The 18,070-nt window shown below is 31.7% G+C and overlaps 6 protein-coding genes across 36 annotated transcripts in view; 3 read left to right on the top strand and 3 right to left on the bottom strand.

Moving 5' to 3' along the window:
• Positions 1–1,175: 1,175 nt before the first annotated feature.
• LOC726076 (centrosomal protein of 131 kDa) lies at positions 1,176–4,646 on the top strand. The gene is made up of 10 exons (XM_001121847.5): positions 1,176–1,709; positions 1,777–1,870; positions 2,398–2,500; positions 2,570–3,017; positions 3,093–3,310; positions 3,395–3,554; positions 3,614–3,870; positions 3,930–4,101; positions 4,192–4,355; positions 4,423–4,646. The coding sequence occupies exons 1-10, from the start codon at positions 1,440–1,442 to the stop codon at positions 4,559–4,561; spliced, it is 2,025 nt and encodes a 674-aa protein (XP_001121847.4). The 5' UTR covers positions 1,176–1,439; the 3' UTR covers positions 4,562–4,646.
• Positions 4,570–6,801, bottom strand: LOC411280 (GTP-binding protein 128up). Its single transcript, XM_394753.7, has 8 exons — positions 6,592–6,801; positions 6,346–6,511; positions 6,133–6,263; positions 5,818–6,057; positions 5,481–5,649; positions 5,280–5,409; positions 5,082–5,204; positions 4,570–5,000 (listed from the first exon to the last, which is right to left on the bottom strand). The coding sequence occupies exons 1-8, from the start codon at positions 6,631–6,633 to the stop codon at positions 4,898–4,900; spliced, it is 1,104 nt and encodes a 367-aa protein (XP_394753.2). The 5' UTR covers positions 6,634–6,801; the 3' UTR covers positions 4,570–4,897.
• Positions 6,802–7,470: 669 nt separating this feature from the next.
• LOC411279 (actin-related protein 8) lies at positions 7,471–9,851 on the top strand. Of its 4 annotated transcripts, none has more exons than XM_394752.7 (7): positions 7,471–7,708; positions 7,775–7,942; positions 8,003–8,494; positions 8,561–9,052; positions 9,119–9,338; positions 9,408–9,536; positions 9,620–9,851. In XM_394752.7, exons 1-7 carry the CDS (start codon positions 7,679–7,681, stop codon positions 9,790–9,792), a joined length of 1,704 nt encoding a protein of 567 aa, XP_394752.3. In that variant the 5' UTR covers positions 7,471–7,678; the 3' UTR covers positions 9,793–9,851. The 4 variants fall into 4 exon arrangements, with proteins under 4 accessions (XP_394752.3, XP_016768947.2, XP_016768945.2 ...); XM_016913458.2 differs by having other exon boundaries at positions 7,551–7,708; positions 7,828–7,942; positions 8,000–8,494; XM_016913456.2 differs by having other exon boundaries at positions 7,552–7,708; positions 7,828–7,942.
• Positions 8,286–11,225, bottom strand: LOC100578200. 2 transcript variants are annotated; one of them, XM_026442094.1, is made up of 5 exons: positions 10,888–11,225; positions 10,671–10,806; positions 10,540–10,596; positions 10,312–10,464; positions 8,286–8,415 (listed from the first exon to the last, which is right to left on the bottom strand). In XM_026442094.1, the coding sequence occupies exons 1-4, from the start codon at positions 11,223–11,225 to the stop codon at positions 10,312–10,314; spliced, it is 684 nt and encodes a 227-aa protein (XP_026297879.1). In that variant the 3' UTR covers positions 8,286–8,415. The 2 variants fall into 2 exon arrangements, with proteins under 2 accessions (XP_026297879.1, XP_003250490.1); XM_003250442.4 differs by lacking the exon at positions 8,286–8,415 and adding an exon at positions 9,056–9,357.
• A 236-nt stretch (positions 11,226–11,461) lies between these two features.
• LOC726000 (28S ribosomal protein S22, mitochondrial) lies at positions 11,462–13,698 on the top strand. The gene is made up of 3 exons (XM_001121781.5): positions 11,462–11,708; positions 11,839–12,311; positions 12,393–13,698. Exons 1-3 carry the CDS (start codon positions 11,609–11,611, stop codon positions 12,852–12,854), a joined length of 1,035 nt encoding a protein of 344 aa, XP_001121781.3. The 5' UTR covers positions 11,462–11,608; the 3' UTR covers positions 12,855–13,698.
• Positions 13,699–14,037: 339 nt separating this feature from the next.
• LOC411277 overlaps positions 14,038–18,070 on the bottom strand; it is a 98,145-nt gene continuing 94,112 nt past the window's right edge. For 22 of the 27 annotated variants that reach the window (XM_006564623.3, XM_006564629.3, XM_006564622.3 and 19 more), the window contains one exon: positions 14,038–17,235. In XM_006564623.3, the coding sequence (XP_006564686.2) occupies positions 15,787–17,235 (1,449 nt within the window). In that variant the 3' untranslated portion in view covers positions 14,038–15,786. Of the gene's footprint in view, positions 17,236–17,923; positions 18,032–18,070 lie in introns of those variants that run through there. The other 5 variants (XM_006564651.3, XM_026442092.1, XM_006564647.3 and 2 more) reach the window with 5 other exon arrangements.

Raw genomic sequence — 18,070 nt, 5'->3', positions numbered from 1 at the left:
AAACATTATTTTATATATAAAAAAATAAAAATTATCTTCACTTGTGATAAAATTAATAATATCCTATTTTTATTAAAACAAAAAAGATTATTATTAAAATATCTAATCTGCAATGAATACATTAGAAATAAAAAAAATTGAAAAAAATTATACAATAAAAAATTCTAATACAAATAAGTATAAAAATGATAAATATTTTTAAAATTAAGAAAACTGTTGAAAAAATGATTCTAAATTCGAAAAATGACAATTGTTATAGGTAAATATGCATTTCATAAGTAAATATATAAAATTTTATAAAAATTTTTGTTTCTGGAAATATTAGAAAAATTTCAAGAGCTTTCTTCTATCCAATTATATTCTCCTAATACAAAATCGAAATTTCTGCTCCAGAATTCTTAAAAAAGTTTCACGTGTTACCTCTTGTTTAATTATATTTTCTTAATACAAAACCTAAATTTGTGACAATTTTTTCAAATTTTCAATAATAAAATAAAATTTTTTTAAGAATTCCGGAATAAAAATTGTCTAAATTTTTAATTTCTAAAAGAATATAATCGTAAAAAAAGTGACATGTAAAAATTTACATACAAATATTTATAAAATAAATATACAATATATAAAAATTCAATTTTTATATATTAAGATTTGTAATCAATAGATAAAGATAAAAAAAGACAATAAAGTTAATTAGATATCAGAGTGTATTTTATGGAGCAAATATAGACAAAGAAAAAAATAGTAGAAAAAGACTAAATATAGGATAAAAATTGATGATCAGTGCCATCTAGTGACAAACAAAAAATTGTATTTTTAAAAATAACCAAAAGATGACGTTAATTCTCAATTTTTATTCTACCTTACCTACCTTTGAGAAAATATTTTTGGGGTGGCAATAAATGTCAATTCTTATTATATCTATCCTTTTTTTTTTTAATTATTTGCTCTCCTTATTTATATTTAAGTATCTATGCCACTCTAAAGATGGCATTAATTTCTCAATTTTTCTATTTATTTCTCGTACTATTTGTTTTTCTTGTTTATTTGCACTATAACATTTATACACTCAAGAAAGGCTTCGATTTTTAATTAATTTTATCGTCTTCTGTGTCTAATCTTTTGATTAAAAAAATCTTAAATCATCGATATTTTATTATTTGTATTGCAGAAATACCAATACGTAAAATTTTAATTCTAGTTTTTATGTGTTTTATGTTTAAATCTTACGCGCTCTTTAAATTGTATATTCATTTTACTTAATTTGAAATACTTGCTGTGTTAAAAACAGATATACCCAAATGTTTTACCATCGTGTTACCTTGACATTACCTTGACAACCAAAAATTCACCTATAAATAAGGGATGAAGAACCATTGAACGTTCAGTTCGAGATACGAGTCTATTCGACATAAACGATATAAATTTTCGATCGATCGATTATGATTAACATCAATCATCCAAAGATTTGCGGAAAACCACCTGTAAATAAATCTTTTGTAACAAAAGACTTAAAACAAAAAGAAATTACGGATAATAACAAGGAAAAAGAGATCGATCATGATTCTATTATTATGGAAAATACAAAGAAAATTGATTGTAATGAAAATATCGTCGAATCGACTATGTGTTCATTCGAACAAATTTGTAATATAATCAGTGATCTCGAAAAAGATATTAACGCAAAAATTCCAGAAATAGATCAATTACAGGTTCGAGAAACAAAATTATAGTGAACATTTTATTCGATTGGATTGATTCAAATATTTCTAATTTTAGCTAAAACCAGAAAAAGACGTATCTCATGGGAAACATGAAACGAGCGGTACTACTTACGACGATATAATGACCTTCTTGACAAAGCTCGAAGATGGTAGCTTATATTACAATATATGGGTTCTCAACCTGTGGGTCGCGACCCTCGGGTGTTGCCAAATGATTTTTGTCATCAAATTTATTTTTATCCGCAATTATTTAATTAAATTATATAATAAAAATTCCCAAAATTTATTTATTTTGATATAGCTATATGATAATACAATAAATAGAAGTGACTTATATAGTTCACTTCGCGCTCGTTAAAAAAATGTTAAACATTCATCATGATGACATATATTAAATATTTTATATTTACTAAAATAAGCTTATATATTTCTTTTTGAATTTCATTTATCATTCATTCTTAGAAATAATATATTATATTTATCGAAATCTATTAAAAATATATTTTTGTATAATTATATAAATGAATATGGAAATGCAAGTTATTTGGCTATTGTGAATGGCAATCGTATCTCAGAAAATATTGGAAAACACTGTGAAAATAATTCAATCGTTATTAAAATTTCAATCTTCGTCGTTCCTTTGTAATTTTTACAAATAACTATGCATACACGTCAGGTACATTGGACGAGACAAAGATCAACATCCCAGAGGTAGATGCCGTTATGTTTGAAGATATGTTTGGCAACTCGCAATCTTTGCCCTGCATCAATTTCGATGAGTAAGAGATTTTTTTATACGAAAATAAAAATCACACATAGAAAATAATTACAGAGAATTTTATTTCTAGCATCGGTCCAACTAATATCGAGATAAATAATACCCATGCATTCAAAGAGGATTTAATCACAGCCCAGTTGCAACTTGAGGAAAAAGAGGCCACTATATCGCTCTTGAAGGAACAATTGAAGACCGAAAGAAAATTGGCGTGTGAGAAGTTGGAAAGTCAGAAAAAGAGCAGTAACTCCAAGTTGCAGCAACAAGAGGAGAAATACAGAGGGATAGTGAAGAGACATCAGAAGTTCATTGAGCAGTTGATCCAGGAGAAAACCGATCTGACAGAGAAATGCAATTCGTTGGTGCAGAAGGTGAAAGAGATAGAGATAAAAATGCAAAGAGATTTAAAAGCTGCAGCCGATAGGCACGTGGTGGAGTTACAAAGAGCAAAGGATCACCTGGCTGCTGCTGAGAAGATAAAAAGAGAGCGATGGATAGAGGCCAGGACGACGAAGATCAAGGTTTTGAATCATTTCAAGAGATTTCATTTAGAGTTGTATATCAATATATTTTCAACGATTCTTAATGGTTTAAAGGAAATGACGGTAAAGGGTTTGGAACCTGAACTGCGTAACATGATGGAACAACACGCGGAAGAGATTCAAAAGTTGAGAAATTTACACATGAAGGAATTGCAAGACACGGAATTGCGTATTATACGTAGATCTAATCAACAATTGGAGCAATTGCGTCTTGAGTTGACGGCCAGTTATGAGAGAATGTTGGCCAATGAGAAGAATATTTTGTGGACCAGGTGTAGAATTAATTTTTTAGAGAAATCTGATTGAAACTGATTGCGCAACAAGCTGAAATCGTTCGTTCCTTCTCGTTTGTTCAGGTACCAGGAGAAATTGGAGGAACAAGAGAATCAATTTAAAACCCAACAAGCCAAACTTGTGGAAGAATTGCAATATGATAGGGATAAGTTTGCCAAAGAACAGACGAAAAGAGACACTGAAATGGAAGCTAATTTGCAAAAGATGCATATGCAGTACAAGGTAGAGATAGAACTGAAAGGTTGAAAAACAAGTTTATGAAATGTATATTGATATTTTAGCAAGAAATAGATGTTCTGAAGCAACAGCATTCGAATGAGAAAAAGACACTTCAAGAGTCGTTGAAAACTGAGTGGCAAACTTGTTTAAACGAGTATAAGAGACAACAAAATTTAAGAATAGAACAAATTGAGAATAAGATAAAAGAAGAGTGTAATAAAGAGAGGGATAGGCAAATTGAGCTTGCCATAGAACGCTTAGAAAAAGATTCTCGAGATGAAAGATTGACTCTTCAACGAAATTTTGATTGCAAACTTAGGTATACAACTATTGAGATTGATTCTTCTAACTTCAATCTAAAAGATATATATTTTTTAGATCCCTAACAGAGAAATATGAAATGGACTTACAAAATGCAACTGATAATGAACAGCTTCATAAAGGTAAGTTGATTCAAACGAAGGATAAGCTTGAAAAAACGCAAATTCAATTGCAAGAAGCGGAGAAAAAATTGCAAGAATGTATAACTGAGTTGAATACTGCAAATGAGGTAGGATTTTTCGTAGATTTTTAACGAGAATTCTTTATAAATTCATAAATGAGTGTATCATATATTTTTCAAATAAGAATTATCTTTAAGGTAATTAAACGATTAAATATAGAACGAAATAACGCAAAGAAAATTGTGAGGCAAGAAATTGAAGGAGAAAAAAGAGAATTGGAAGAAAAAATTGCCTCGCTTTATCAGGAAATAACTCGTATAAATGCAAACAGAGACGCCTCGATGGCTCAGTTACACAGCAGGTTTGATATATATATAATAAATAATAATGTAAATTATACCGATATTTGTTATGATTTTATATTTTAGAATTAAGTTGATAATGACACAAAAAGTTTTAACGATTAAAAATCTGATAAAGGAACTTAACGACACAAAATTGAAATGCGAACACTTGGAAAAGTTATTGGACCAACAACGAAGGGATTATATTTTAAAAAGTTTATAAACGATTTGTTGCTTATTCAGTTGTATATGTTATTTGTTGTATAACAGATATTTTATATAAAATAAATAAAAATGATTTGAAATGATTTATGTACCTATTAATATTAATAATTTACACAATTATTTGATAAAAAATAAATTTTCAACCACTTCTAAGATATCTTTTTTTCCCCCATTTTAACATATCTTATCTTATTATAATACAATGAAAATGCATTATTTTATACGAAGCAACAAAAAAAATTTAAAAGCTGCAATATTTTTTAATTACAAGAGATTGGTTATGAAAATTTCAGTTTAATTTTCTAAATAATTATATGCGAAATCTTAAATAAGATTATACTTTCTTTACAATTTGCACGACATCTTCATCACATAATATGTGATCTTTTCCGACCTTCTGTGGCTGATGTTTAACGGACGATCCCCATACAAGAGCACTAAAAGCAATATAAGTATTGAATACGATAATCGAGAATAAAAAAACAATTAAAAGATACAATTAAAAGAAATATACTTACTATTTGAATTCTTTAGCGATAGATCGATGTAATTTATTACAAAAATCTTCAACTGTTCGTCTTTCTCTGTTTAATACTACTGGGGAATTATAATCTGGTAATTGACCCTTTGGTTTGGTATAACTAAAAAAAAATCAAATAAATAAACCTATTTATTTTAAAAAATGTTGAAATAAATTCTAAATTTTAGAAACATACATTCTAACAAGCTGTAAATATTCCCACATTTTTTCAAGCAAATCATCAAAGTTCCATTTATGATGAGCAGAAATCGGTACGCAATGCGGTATTTTATAAATGATATCCAATTCTTCAATACTAATTTGATCTAGAATTAAATATAAATAAATTATAATCAATAATCCAAACAGATATTTTTCAATTTCTAATAACAATTACCTATTTTGTTGAGTAAATAAATACATGGTACATAAACACGATTTCCTTCAATAACATCAATTAGATCATCAGATGTAGCATCATAACGCAAAATAATATCTGCATTATGAATTCTATACTCTGATAGAATACTTTTCACTGTTTCTAAATCAAGTTCTGATTGTGCACACTAATAATAGATAAATAATAAAATAATACAATTAATTTTATTATATACGCGAAAATCATTTTAAAAAAAAAACTACATATGATTTTGTCGTTTTTTTTATATAAAATATAAAAAAAACAAATCTGATCATTTGTAGTTTTCTACATTGTTCATTTTGCCATTTATTACCGTCGTTTGAAAATTAATGCCGCCTTTATCTTTTTTACGGAAAGTAATATTCGGCGGTTGTTTATTTAAACGTAATCCAAAACCTTCTAATTCATGTTCAATTAATCTCTTATGCCCAAGTGGTTTTAACACATCCAAAACAATAAATATTAAACTGCAAGTCCTTGCAACCGCAATAACTTGTCTTCCACGTCCTTTACCATCTTTTGCACCTTCAATAATACCAGGTAGATCAAGCAACTAGAAAATGTGTCCAATAATTCATATGATATAACATTTTGTTGGATTTATAGTTAATAGAATAAATTTAAAAACCTGTATTTTTGCACCCTTATATTTTATACAACCAGGAACAGTAGTAAGAGTTGTAAATTCATATGCTGCGACTTCAGAATAAACACCAGCAAGAGTACTCAATAAAGTAGATTTACCCACAGAAGGAAAACCTATGATTTTAAAATAAATAAAATAAAACATTGTTCTGATAGAAATATACATATATATATTTGATTATACCTTAATACACACCAACAAAACCTATTCTAGCATCACCCGTTTTAGCCACTTCAAAACCTTGCTCCCCACCACCTCCACCACCCTTAGGAGTAATAAGTTCTCTTCTTAATTTAGCTAATTTCGCTTTTAATAGACCTAAGTGGCCAGATGTAGCTTTATTTTTTTGAGTTCGAGCCATCTATAAAATAAAATTATATTATAATATACAATAACAAATTTAAATTAATATAAAGAAATAAAAGATAAATTAAAGGTTACCTCGGCCTCGATTGAGGCAATCTTTTCTAATATTGTACTCATTTTGGTATAATTGAAAATTTATTTTAATTTATAATAAATATAAAACAAATATCTTTCAAGCTCTTTCACGTTCTTCCATTACAAAATTCTAAGAATATTAAATTACTGTATAAATTTCACACGTGCTGACAAGTTACAAGCACATGTTATACATCGTTTTAGAAAATCATTTAATGTACAATCTTTAAGTATGATAAAAAGGCACAAAACTTAAAGTCTGTTTTCAAACAATATAAAACATTCAATTTTATCATAATATATTATATATATTAAATGTACAAATGAAAGTTATACTTTTAAGTAACTTTTAATTATTGCTAAAATCAAATAAAAATAAATATATTAAATCATTATTAATATTCATTATTAATATTCATATGATTCTCAGAAAGATATCTAAAATTTTAAATATGTTAATAAATTCTTATATAAATGTATTTTTCTTAATTTTTTAATCTTCTAAATATTATTTCTTCATAAATTTGATAAATTAAAAATGATAGAATATTAGATTTTTTAAGAATTATAGATATTGTTAATAATTTTTTTAAAAATAATGTATTTTCTATTAATCATCTGTAGATCTTCATATTTTTGTTTATATCTTTTATACAATTCAAAATACATAATAATTAATTATTCAACATATAATAATAATAATATTTTAAAATCTAAATTTCTTCCTTATATTCTTATATAAATGTATATTTAGTTTAAAAAAAACTTTGTTACGAAACTAAAAAACGTGACAATTTTTTATTATTTCAAGCATTCAATGTAAAATTTTAATATTCTGAAATTAAAGAAATAGTTTTCACTCTTTTTTTGAAATTGATGTTCTCACAATGCTAGATGGCATTAATTTCTAAACCGGTTATATTTTTGTACAAGTATAAATATAAAATAAATAAAATAAACATTGTTGAACATTTAAATAAATATGGATTAATAAATTAAAATCATATTTCATATTTAATTCATTCAGAAATCAACTATTTAAATGATAAAACATACATAACCTATTAAATCTATAGTATAAACAATCATGCCTGTCTTTCAAGAATCGTGTGCAGAGGTAATAATACTATAGTTAAATTATTTTAAATATACATAATGTATCATTATTTTACATATTTTTTAGCAAATTCAAGCTCAAACGATTATTATAATTCATCCTGGATCTATGTATCTTAGGATGGGAAGAGCATCAGATTTAAATCCTTGTACAATATTAAATGCTGTTGCCAGAAAACGTTTACCAGGAGGATTAGAATATAAGGACAGTTTATTACCATCAGCTATACCACGAGTAAGTTTGTTTATAAATGACATTTTATAAAGATGTTCCATTTTTAATTGCTTTTAGTAGACAAAAGAATTGACACAAGCAATGGAAGAATCTCGTTTACAAGTATCTCATACATTACAATCTTGTCTTCAATCTGATGGAAGAAGAAGATATGCTACACCACCTCAACAAATAGCTGCTTTTAATCGTAGATCAAATCCAGAAATATCATCTCCATGTAGTGTTGAATGGATAAAAACTGATAAAGATGTTGTAGTTGGAGATGATGTATTATCATTAAATCCAGATGATAATTTCAATATCCATTTCCTATATAGAAGAGGAGAACTTAACATTCATTCTGGTCCTGGTGGTAGTTTAAGATCTGTTATGGCCAATTTAAAAACAATTTGGGAATATGTTCTCACAGAAAAAATGGATATTCCTTTAAGAGATTTGAAACATTATCGAGCTGTTCTTATAATTCCTGATATCTATAACAGGCAATATTTAAAAGAATTAACAACTTTGATGCTTTGTGATATTGGATTTGGAGCATGTTTTTTATTACAAGTTTGTATTAATATTTTTAAAAAATTCCTTCTATTACCAATATTAATATATCATTATGTTCTAAAGGATCATGTAGCAGCTACGTTTGGTGCAGGATTAGGATACGCGTGCGTAGTTGATGTTGGAGATCAAAAAACATCGGTTTCTTGCGTAGAAGATGGAATTTCTCATAGAAATACTAGAGTTCGAATGGATTATGGTGGAGGAGATATTACTCAAACATTTTTTTGGCTCTTACAAAAATGTGCTTTTCCCTATAAAACATGTGATCCATCTAACAAATTGGATGCATTACTCTTAAATCAATTAAAAAAAGATTTTTGTCATGTTGATTTAAATGTATGTGGATCTCAGGAAAAGACGTTTATAGTTCGTAAACCAAAGCAACAAACTGAGAAATATACTCTTCAAGTTGGGGATGAATGTTTAGTTGCACCTTTGAGTTTATTTCAACCTGAATTATTTAAAGTTACTGGAACACATAGTGTACATATACAAAAGAGATCAATGGGAGATCCAGAAGATCCACATGATGAAAATTATTTACGAGAAACAAGTGTATGTAGAGTTATAAGAAAATAGATTTATTTTTCTAACAAAAATATTAATTCTGTTATTGTTTAGAGAAGAGGCATGAAAGAAAATCTTGAACAAACATCTGAAATGCAAGAAGAAGCAACAGCACCGACTGTAGCAGGAGAAGAAGAAGTAGTTGTGGATGCAGTAGACTCGGCACCGATTACTTTATCAAATCGCGATTTAGATGCTCCGCGTGATTTTATAGTAGGTCCTCAACAATTGTTAGGTTTGGATCATGCTGTTCTTCAAAGTATCGATCGTTGTCGTATGTATATCTAATCAATCTAATAAAAACAAAAAAATTCATGAATTTTAATTTTTACATTTTCCATAGCCACGGAAGATCTAAAAAGGAAAATGTATAGTTGTGTACTTGTTGTTGGTTCAGGTATGAAATTCCAAGGTATAGGTATGTGGCTACATAATCGGATTTCTCTTCAAATTCCCTATATGTACAGAGCTGGTACATATTTTTGTATATAAATTTAAATACAAGAAAATTAACTTTTTTTAACTTAAACTTTTTCTTTTTTTATATTATATAAGAACAATTGGATATCATAACACAACCAAAAGAAATGGATCCTGGTATGACAGCATGGAAAGGAGCAGCAATTTTAAGTTGTTTAGAATCTGCTCAAGAATTATGGATTGGTCGACAAGAATGGGAACGTACAGGTGTTAGGGTATTAAGAGAAAGAGCTCCGTTTATGTGGTAAAAATATTTGAATTGAAAAAATTTTGCATTTAAATTGAAATATAAAATATTAAATTTAAATTTTGTATTGAAATTTTTTTATAGTTATATACCATTACTATTATTATCAAGCTATTTATTACATATATATTTTTTTTCTAATCTTCAACATTTAGCTTTAATAATTAAAACTTTATTTAAAAACAATATAAAACTAATGAATTCATTGTTAATATTCATGAAAAATTTTTGAAAAATTGATTTTAGAAATCAAAACAAAGATAAAAGCTAATATACAAAAATATTGAGATTTATTTATTAAGTTATAATTAATTTATATAAATGAACCAAAGCAAAGATAAAAAGAAGTAACAATATGACAAAGATTGTCTGTTTCACTTCATGTGTTAAATTTTAATTACAACTTAATAAAATTTTAATTGATATTTTTGTCATATCTTAAATGTTTTAAAATATTTAGGATCAATCTTTCCAAAAATATTTCATGAATTTATTTACATTTTGTATATTTTAATTATACCTATAACATATCCATTAGTCTCACTCTAGTTTTGTCATTTCTATGATACATAATTATACCAGCCTCAATCAGAAAATTCATAAACACTAGAGTTTCTGGTGTAATAGATATATACATTTCATCTCCTCCTTTTGTATATGCTGATGTCAAGTTCTAAAAATTTTCATCTATCATTTAAATAATAGAAGTTTTTTTATACCTTTAAATAATTTATATTTATTAACTTACCCCTAAACAGTCTTTGAAATGTTGATTTTCTGGGAACAACATTTCTACTACCATATGCTAAACATTTACATAATTATAATAAATTAATCTTAAAAGTAAAACATTATTAAATTTTATGTATTTTATCATACCAAATCCTTTTTTACATTTTTGAACATGCGTTTAGTTATCACATGTTCTTTATTATAAGTTGTAGTATCTGTCAATTGTTCTGCACTTAAGAAGGCTTCTCGCATTTTTTCCGAACCCATTTTCTTCTTTTCTAAACTAAAATAAAAACGTAAAATTTTATATGATTTCAAATGAACTTAAAATCATAGTAAAATCGTACTTGTTTATTTTACGAACTAAGATATATCTTCATTAATATTCGAAAGTTGCGTCTTCATTTTGTCAAGAAGTTGTTGAGCATTTAGTACTTCATTTTCAAGTTCTGTTAGAATTTCAATATGTAAATCAGATGTATGAGGAATCGGATAATCTTTTGGTATTTCCTGAAGAACTTTATTCAATAAACTTTTACATAATTTATATTGTTTTTTTCTCACATCTTCTGAAGTGCAAGTCTTATTCAAAGCAATTGGTTTATTATTCATAATTATATCACACAAGTTTTCCATTTCTTTTTGTCGTTCTGTCAAAGTATCTTTCAAACTTTCAAAAGCATCTTCCAATGTATATTCCATTTTTTTATTTTTTTTTTTTAACTTTATCGTGAAATAGAAACTTTAAAATTAAACGCAACTCTTCTATAATATGGCGCGAAAAGAAACAAATATGATTTTCATTGAATATTACTTAACTGCATCAACAATACGTAGTGATGCGTAGATAATAAATTTGATTGAATTGAATTTAAACTTTGATTGCTACGTTTTGAAATTTTTTTCACAAACGTTAAGTTAGTAAATACTACATGTAGTTTGCTGGCAACCAAATTTCTTTATCCCTATACTGATACGATTGCCAACTTAAATATATTTACTAGTTCGTAATATAGTTATATAGTTGAATCTATTAATATAAAATTTTTAGATTAAGTCAGTATGATGATGTGAGGTTAAAACGAATGATCGAAATGATGCGTAGTCGAATAAATGCCATTTTAAGACATTTTTATAAACAATCAACTTGGAATTATCGTTTGTGTTCAACAGTTCCACAAACAAGTAAATAGAATTCTTATTTATTTTCTTGCATTATTAAAATATTTAAATGAATAGGTTATGTTTTTAATTCTGTTTTTAATTTGATATATCAATTTTTTTCTACGATTTAAATAATTTAAATAATTTACAGCGGATGACAGGGATCCTGCACCTTTATTTTTCGATCAACATGTACAAGAATTATTATTTACTTTAACACGTATAAACTATGAGAAAATTTTCTCAAAACACATAGATGGAAAACCGCTGAAAAATGCGCAATATAAATTTATGACTGATAAGGAATTACAAGAAGCAAGATCACAAATAATAGTAAAAGCAAAAAATCGGATACAGATGCCACCTGTAATAAAAATGAGAGTGGATAAATGTGAAATACTATCTAAAGATCCTGCTTTGCAAGGTTTTGAAACGAGTAATTTCATATTTACCGATATATCTTTTGGAACCAATAACAGGAAAAGATTAATCGTTGTTCGAGATACAAATGGTACATTGAGACATGCAAATAACGATGAGAGGCATAGAATGAACCAAATTTATTTCCCTATAGAAGGTAGAGAAATACATACACCAGAGATGTTCAACAATCCATACTTGAGTGTAAGAATATTTTACTTATTATTCAAAATCTAAAAAATACTACTTTGAAAAAACATTTCCAATTATATATCGTGTTTGTAGGATCTATTGGATAGAAAAGAATTTGAATTTGTTCTGGATCGAGCGTGCTTACAATTTGAATTGGATGATCCAAACTACCACAGAGTCACGAAAGATGTATACTCTTATATAAATAAATTTAAAAAATTCGATGCCTTGCGATCTACAAGGCATTTTGGTCCATTAGCATTTTATCTTGTTTGGAACGATGATATACACTCGTTATTGATGGATGTAATAGAAAGCGGAAACATAGAAGAAGCAGGAGCTTTGATACGACTTTATCATTTAGTTTATCCCGAAATTGAATCTGCAAAAGAACCAATAGAGGATGATGTAGAGTTAATCAAAACGTATGCAAGATTGAACTCGCCGAATCGATACGAATTAACGTGCGCTATAGAAAAATACGAAAAATTGGAGGAGGAAAAACAGGAAATAGATATAGGCATAAAGAAAGCGCATGGGCTAATCAAAGAATAAAAATAGAAACCAAAAACCGAAAACAACCGTGAACAACCGTTCGAGTTCACCACTAGATCAACCTCTGTTGCTTTTTATTTTGTACAAATTTTTTTCTATTACGAATAAATAAAATCGTCATACAATCATAATATGCTTTCGATGATTATTAATCGATTATTTTATTACGTGATAGTTACTTACAAACATTTACAAATGTAACAAGTCAATTCGATTTGGCGTACAAGATCGTCGGAAAACATTATATATCGATTATTGGCTAATTGTTTTTTTGGAAATAACTGAATCGATTCGGGTCCCGCTTTACGTCTCGCGGTCGAAAGGTGTGTGGCCAATTTCACACCTATCGAGGGAGGAATTATTGCCTGGTGGATCGTGGATTATGGATCGTGAATCATGGAAGATATGAATAATGAGATGTGATTTGATTACGTAAAATTACGTAAAACGCATACTTTTGTCGGAAAATAAAAATCGACGAACAAAAGAGGAAGAGTGGAGAAAGGAAGAGGTTATCAAACAAAATAGTACGCGTTAAGAGAAAGCAGCTTTGTACAAATTGCAAATTATGCGATTGGATATTGCGTGTAAGTACCTACTGTTGTGAATGGAACAATATACAAGTTCGATTTCAAACATTCGAACGAGAAGTGCTTGTTCGTTGGGATTGTGTACCGTCTTGATCGTTTAATGCTTTGATAAACACTCGCAACTGAATACTGTAATCGATCGTTATTATCCATATCTTACTCATATTATTCTTATCGTTATATGTATATTAATAATTATTACTTCCATATAGATGTATTTCATGGTGTATAGAAAATAAATAAGAACACGATTACGATCGGCGTATTAGATGAAACTTTCTAACTAACTATTGAGAATGAAAATAATGAAAGATAAATTGCGACAAGCAATAATGGATTCGAATGGAAAAAGGAACGGAAAAGAAGAAGCAAGGAATCGAACCTATCGGCTATTAGGCCTCTTGAAGCAAAGTATGCGCATATCGATTATATAAATATGTACCTCTGATTTCTGTCAAGCACTGGGAAGCACGAATACTTATTTCTTACTTGTTCTCCTTGTCCTTTTTTTTACGATAACAAAGCAGCGGATTCCGCTGTTAATTTTATTACTTAATCTTACTGCATTTTTTCCTTTATTTTTTATTTTTTTTTTATTTTTATTTTTTTTTTTTTCCGTTTAACGCCAATACCTTTACAAAGAAATCAAGACGTCTTTCAAAGGCTGACAGAAACTTGAGACTTGCGCGTGACAATTGCGACATGCTCTATCAACGAATTGACGCGATTCAAGCGAATTAATTTAATCAGCTAATTGAATTAGGAATGAACATTTGGCGCGAGTGGCGCGACGTTGACCGTAGAATCGTTCCAAAAAGAGTGCCAATTAAAAAGGTGTTAAGATTCGATTGGTCGACCGATCGATAGGCAAAGCGATAAAGTTGGCAATAAGTTCGCAAAGCGATCAGTAAACGATCGATTCGAGAGAACGCGATACATTAAATAATAATTTACACTTTGATTTCGTTCAGATTTTGCTGAATTTCTCTGAAGAGAAAAGAATCTGCACGCATCTTGGAACGTGTTGTGGAACGGTACGAAAACGCCGCGCATGCGCGTCGCAAACACTCGATGCATTTTTCGATCGGTAAATATTGAGCAATGTTCCTTTCAATCTTGCCATTGTCCGTCGAAAAAATCGATCTTTCGAAGATTAACGGAATACCGTTAACTAATATGCGTTTAATCGACACGAGAAACGATCGCTCTCCAATTCTTCGTGTTTTCAATCGAGGTTATATCTTCTTCCGATCGAAGCTACTTAGAAACACATGAAGAATGCTTCACACACCGTGACTTACAAGTAAATATATGGAGAGAAATACGCGTATAGCTCATTTCGTTAGCGCGTTCGTTAACACTTTGTGCAACTTCATAGATAGCCGGTTCTCAAACAGGAATGAACGCCCTTTTTGAGTTTAACATTACAGCGTTTTTTGCGTAATACGTTCTTTTATCTGCTGTTCTTCTATCTATCTAACTATATTTCGTTTAAATATTCATTTAATATAGAAACTTCTTTCTTACTCCTGCATTTCTTGTATATAAATTTATCGTTCTTTTTTTTCTTTTTTTTTTTTTTAGATATAGTTAAGATATATTCATAAGTATGCATGATAATTCGACAATCCCCGATTATTAGCGACTGTCAGGGTTCGTCCGCTCATGGGAAAGTTAATGAAGCTTAATGGAACTCGAGAAGAAAACGCGAAGAAAGAGAGCATCGATGACAAATCGTGTCGTTTGATATTTTTTACGATAAGTGGCTTTCGCTCTCCGTTTTGGCACAATCGTCGCCGCAATAGGTTAATACGCTCGACGATATTCTATCATCTTGCGGCCAGGAACTCGATCTTCGAACCATCGAATTTTTTTTTTTTTTTTTTCTTTCTTTCTTTTCTATTCTTAACGATCGCAAATAAAGGTGACGAGGAGACCACTCTCAGCCTCGTTTATTATTATTATTATGCGTCCGGATTATGCGTTCCGAGAGAGAGATTGCGCTTTTCGTTTACGATTATTAATACTATATATCGTTTATTAATTATGATAATCGATATTATAAATTACGCGTGACTCGCTAAGTTCTCTACGCTGTACTCTACTTTCCAGCTGACAAGATCGCATGTCTTTCGCGATTCGTCGCAGAAACCTAACCTCCTTCGACGAAATATCTTTCGTCTTTCGTGCTTTACCAAAACTTTAATTCGTATTTATTTCATCTCGAGTTTTTATCTCCCTTCTATTCGCGCCTTCTATTCTGAGGAATAACGCGGTTAACTCGCGAGCACGACTTCGGCAGCCACTTTAACGCTCGATTCGAGCAACGAACGGCTTCTCGGTCACAGAATATCTGTTTCGTAGATCTTACTGGTAGTGGTTGTAGTGGTCGTACTCGCGTTGTTGTTACCAGATGACGCCGCGGTAGAAACGATCGCGGTTCCCACAGAAATTACGCTAGCGATCTGCTGACTGTCATTCGAGTCGCTTGTGCTGGCCATTGCAGCGTTGCCACTTTCTATATTGGACGTCGAGTTCGCGGTCGACACCGGTTGATGTTCATTCGCCTCTTCCTGTCGCGTTCGCAGGCTATCCACAGAAACCTCCTGAGGAATAGAGGGTTTCACGGTCAGACTTGTTAGAGAACCCGAGCTGGCGGTGCTCAGTCCTAGGCCCATTTTGGCCAACAGATTGCTCTCCGAGCCTGTCTTTTTCAAGAGATCAGGCGGCGCAGGCGGGACGGTGGTCAGGCCCGCGGTGTTCCTCTGCAATTGTTGTAATCTCGCGTATTGTTCTTGCAGAGCTTTCTGTTTACGCAGCAGTTCCTGATGCCGTTGTTCTAGCTGCTCCTGTCTTCCCTTCTTGCTCTGCAGACCCTCTTGCGAGTTTACGCTCTCACAGGAACTCGAGTTACTGGTGGATAGCACGGCCGATGATTGAGAACTGGTTGAATTATTGTGAAGCACCGGACTCGACGTTGTCTCCAGTGCAGAACCGCCGATTGTGGAAGTTAGCGTGGAACCCAATCCTCCTGGCTGCTCTGTTGGTAAGGCCATCGGAGGCTTTCCTTCTTTCACCGGTAGAGTACCGCGCGCTGGTGGCCTTCGCAGCGTTGCATTTGCGCTCTGTAAGTTGCAAGAATGATTTCTAGGTGGCAACTGAGGACTGGTCGGACTAGCCAATGGAGATCTAGAACTAGTACGCGGCGGTGGAGGGGGTGGGACTCTCCTCGCGCTGGCCAATTGAAGCAATTCTGCGTTTCGCTCGGGTACCGGCGGCTTCTGTCCCGGGACGAAACCTTGCGGCAACGTAGGCAAGCTCGGTTGTTCCTGCAGAGACACCTGTAGTCTCGCTATGGGAGGTGACGTGTCTGTGTCCGAGCTAGACGGATAAGAGTGCAATCTACGTAGCGTTCCACCCGTGGTCTGTGGTCCTCCGACAGGAACCAGTGTCCCGCCGCTTGGCAAAATTCCACTCGTCGAATCTACGCTTCCTTTCCTTCCTATATCGGAGATACACGGCGGTCGGCCAGTCGTTCCAACGCCCGTCGCCCCAGTCGCGTCTCCTCTGCTGCCCGACCTGCCCAGTTCCGATAGCATGGTCGAGGATCCTTGAGTGTGGCCGAGTTGCGAGCTTGGCCTCGAGAACGTCTGCAGCTCGTCTAACAGAGCGTCGAGTGCGTTCTCCGGACGCTGCTGATGGGTGGCGGGTGGTTCGTGAGTGTGGGGCCCTCCCCCGATGACGCTCGCTGACCCCACGACAGTGCGTTCCGCTGGCACAGGGGCAGCTGCCTGCGTTCGATACGTGGATGATACCGGTTATCAAAGCCCATCCTCTTCCTCTCCAAGAACGCGACGATGCAAGTGTTTCCTTCGACGCGGCGCCGAACAAGCTCGGCTAACTTTGGACCAGTTCGGCGCGGCGTCTTGCAAGGCGCGGATGGAGGCTCGATCGATCGTCGAAAGTTGTGTCGTAAGAAAAAAAAAAAATAGAATAGAGATAAAAAAATGGTAATGACTATGTTCCCTAAATCAACTTTCGACGACGTCGAGATGCATCGCAGAAAATGGTGCGTCATCAAGAGATTCAATACGAGATTGGAACATGGAATTGAAAGTTGTATTAAAAAGATACATAATATATGTTTATTTTAAGTGGAAAAATTTGGTAAAGACGCACCGTGATCGTGCGACAACAGATCGTGGATCGACCATTCGCTTATCGCTACGTCATGCCAGTAATAGTGAAATGTGCGCGAATATGTTATGCATGCAAAGTGCTGGTGAGACAATGGTGAGCGATCGAGGGCTAGAGCGTGATAGTGAGAAAAAAAACGTGAAAAACAGGCGAAAAAGTAGGATGACCGAGAAATCGGAAGGCGCGAGATCGATCGAACGATGCGAGTCGATGAGTCGTGAGCGCAAAGATAGAATATAAATCAATGGTAAAATATACGTATTAATTCCGTTAGATAGTTACCTGCGGTCTGGGGTTATACGTTTTGTGCGTGCGTTGTGCGTGTTACAAGTCAGTACTCGTTTGGGGCTCTTTTACATTTGGCATCGATTGTTGTCCAGTATTAGTCAACTTAAAAAAAAAAACAGAGAAACCAAAAATCAAAAATCC

This window comes from Apis mellifera, linkage group LG8 (assembly GCF_003254395.2).
Source record: "Apis mellifera strain DH4 linkage group LG8, Amel_HAv3.1, whole genome shotgun sequence".
In the NCBI taxonomy this organism is placed as follows: domain Eukaryota; kingdom Metazoa; phylum Arthropoda; class Insecta; order Hymenoptera; family Apidae; genus Apis; species Apis mellifera.
This window is presented reverse-complemented; position numbering and strand designations above follow the sequence as displayed.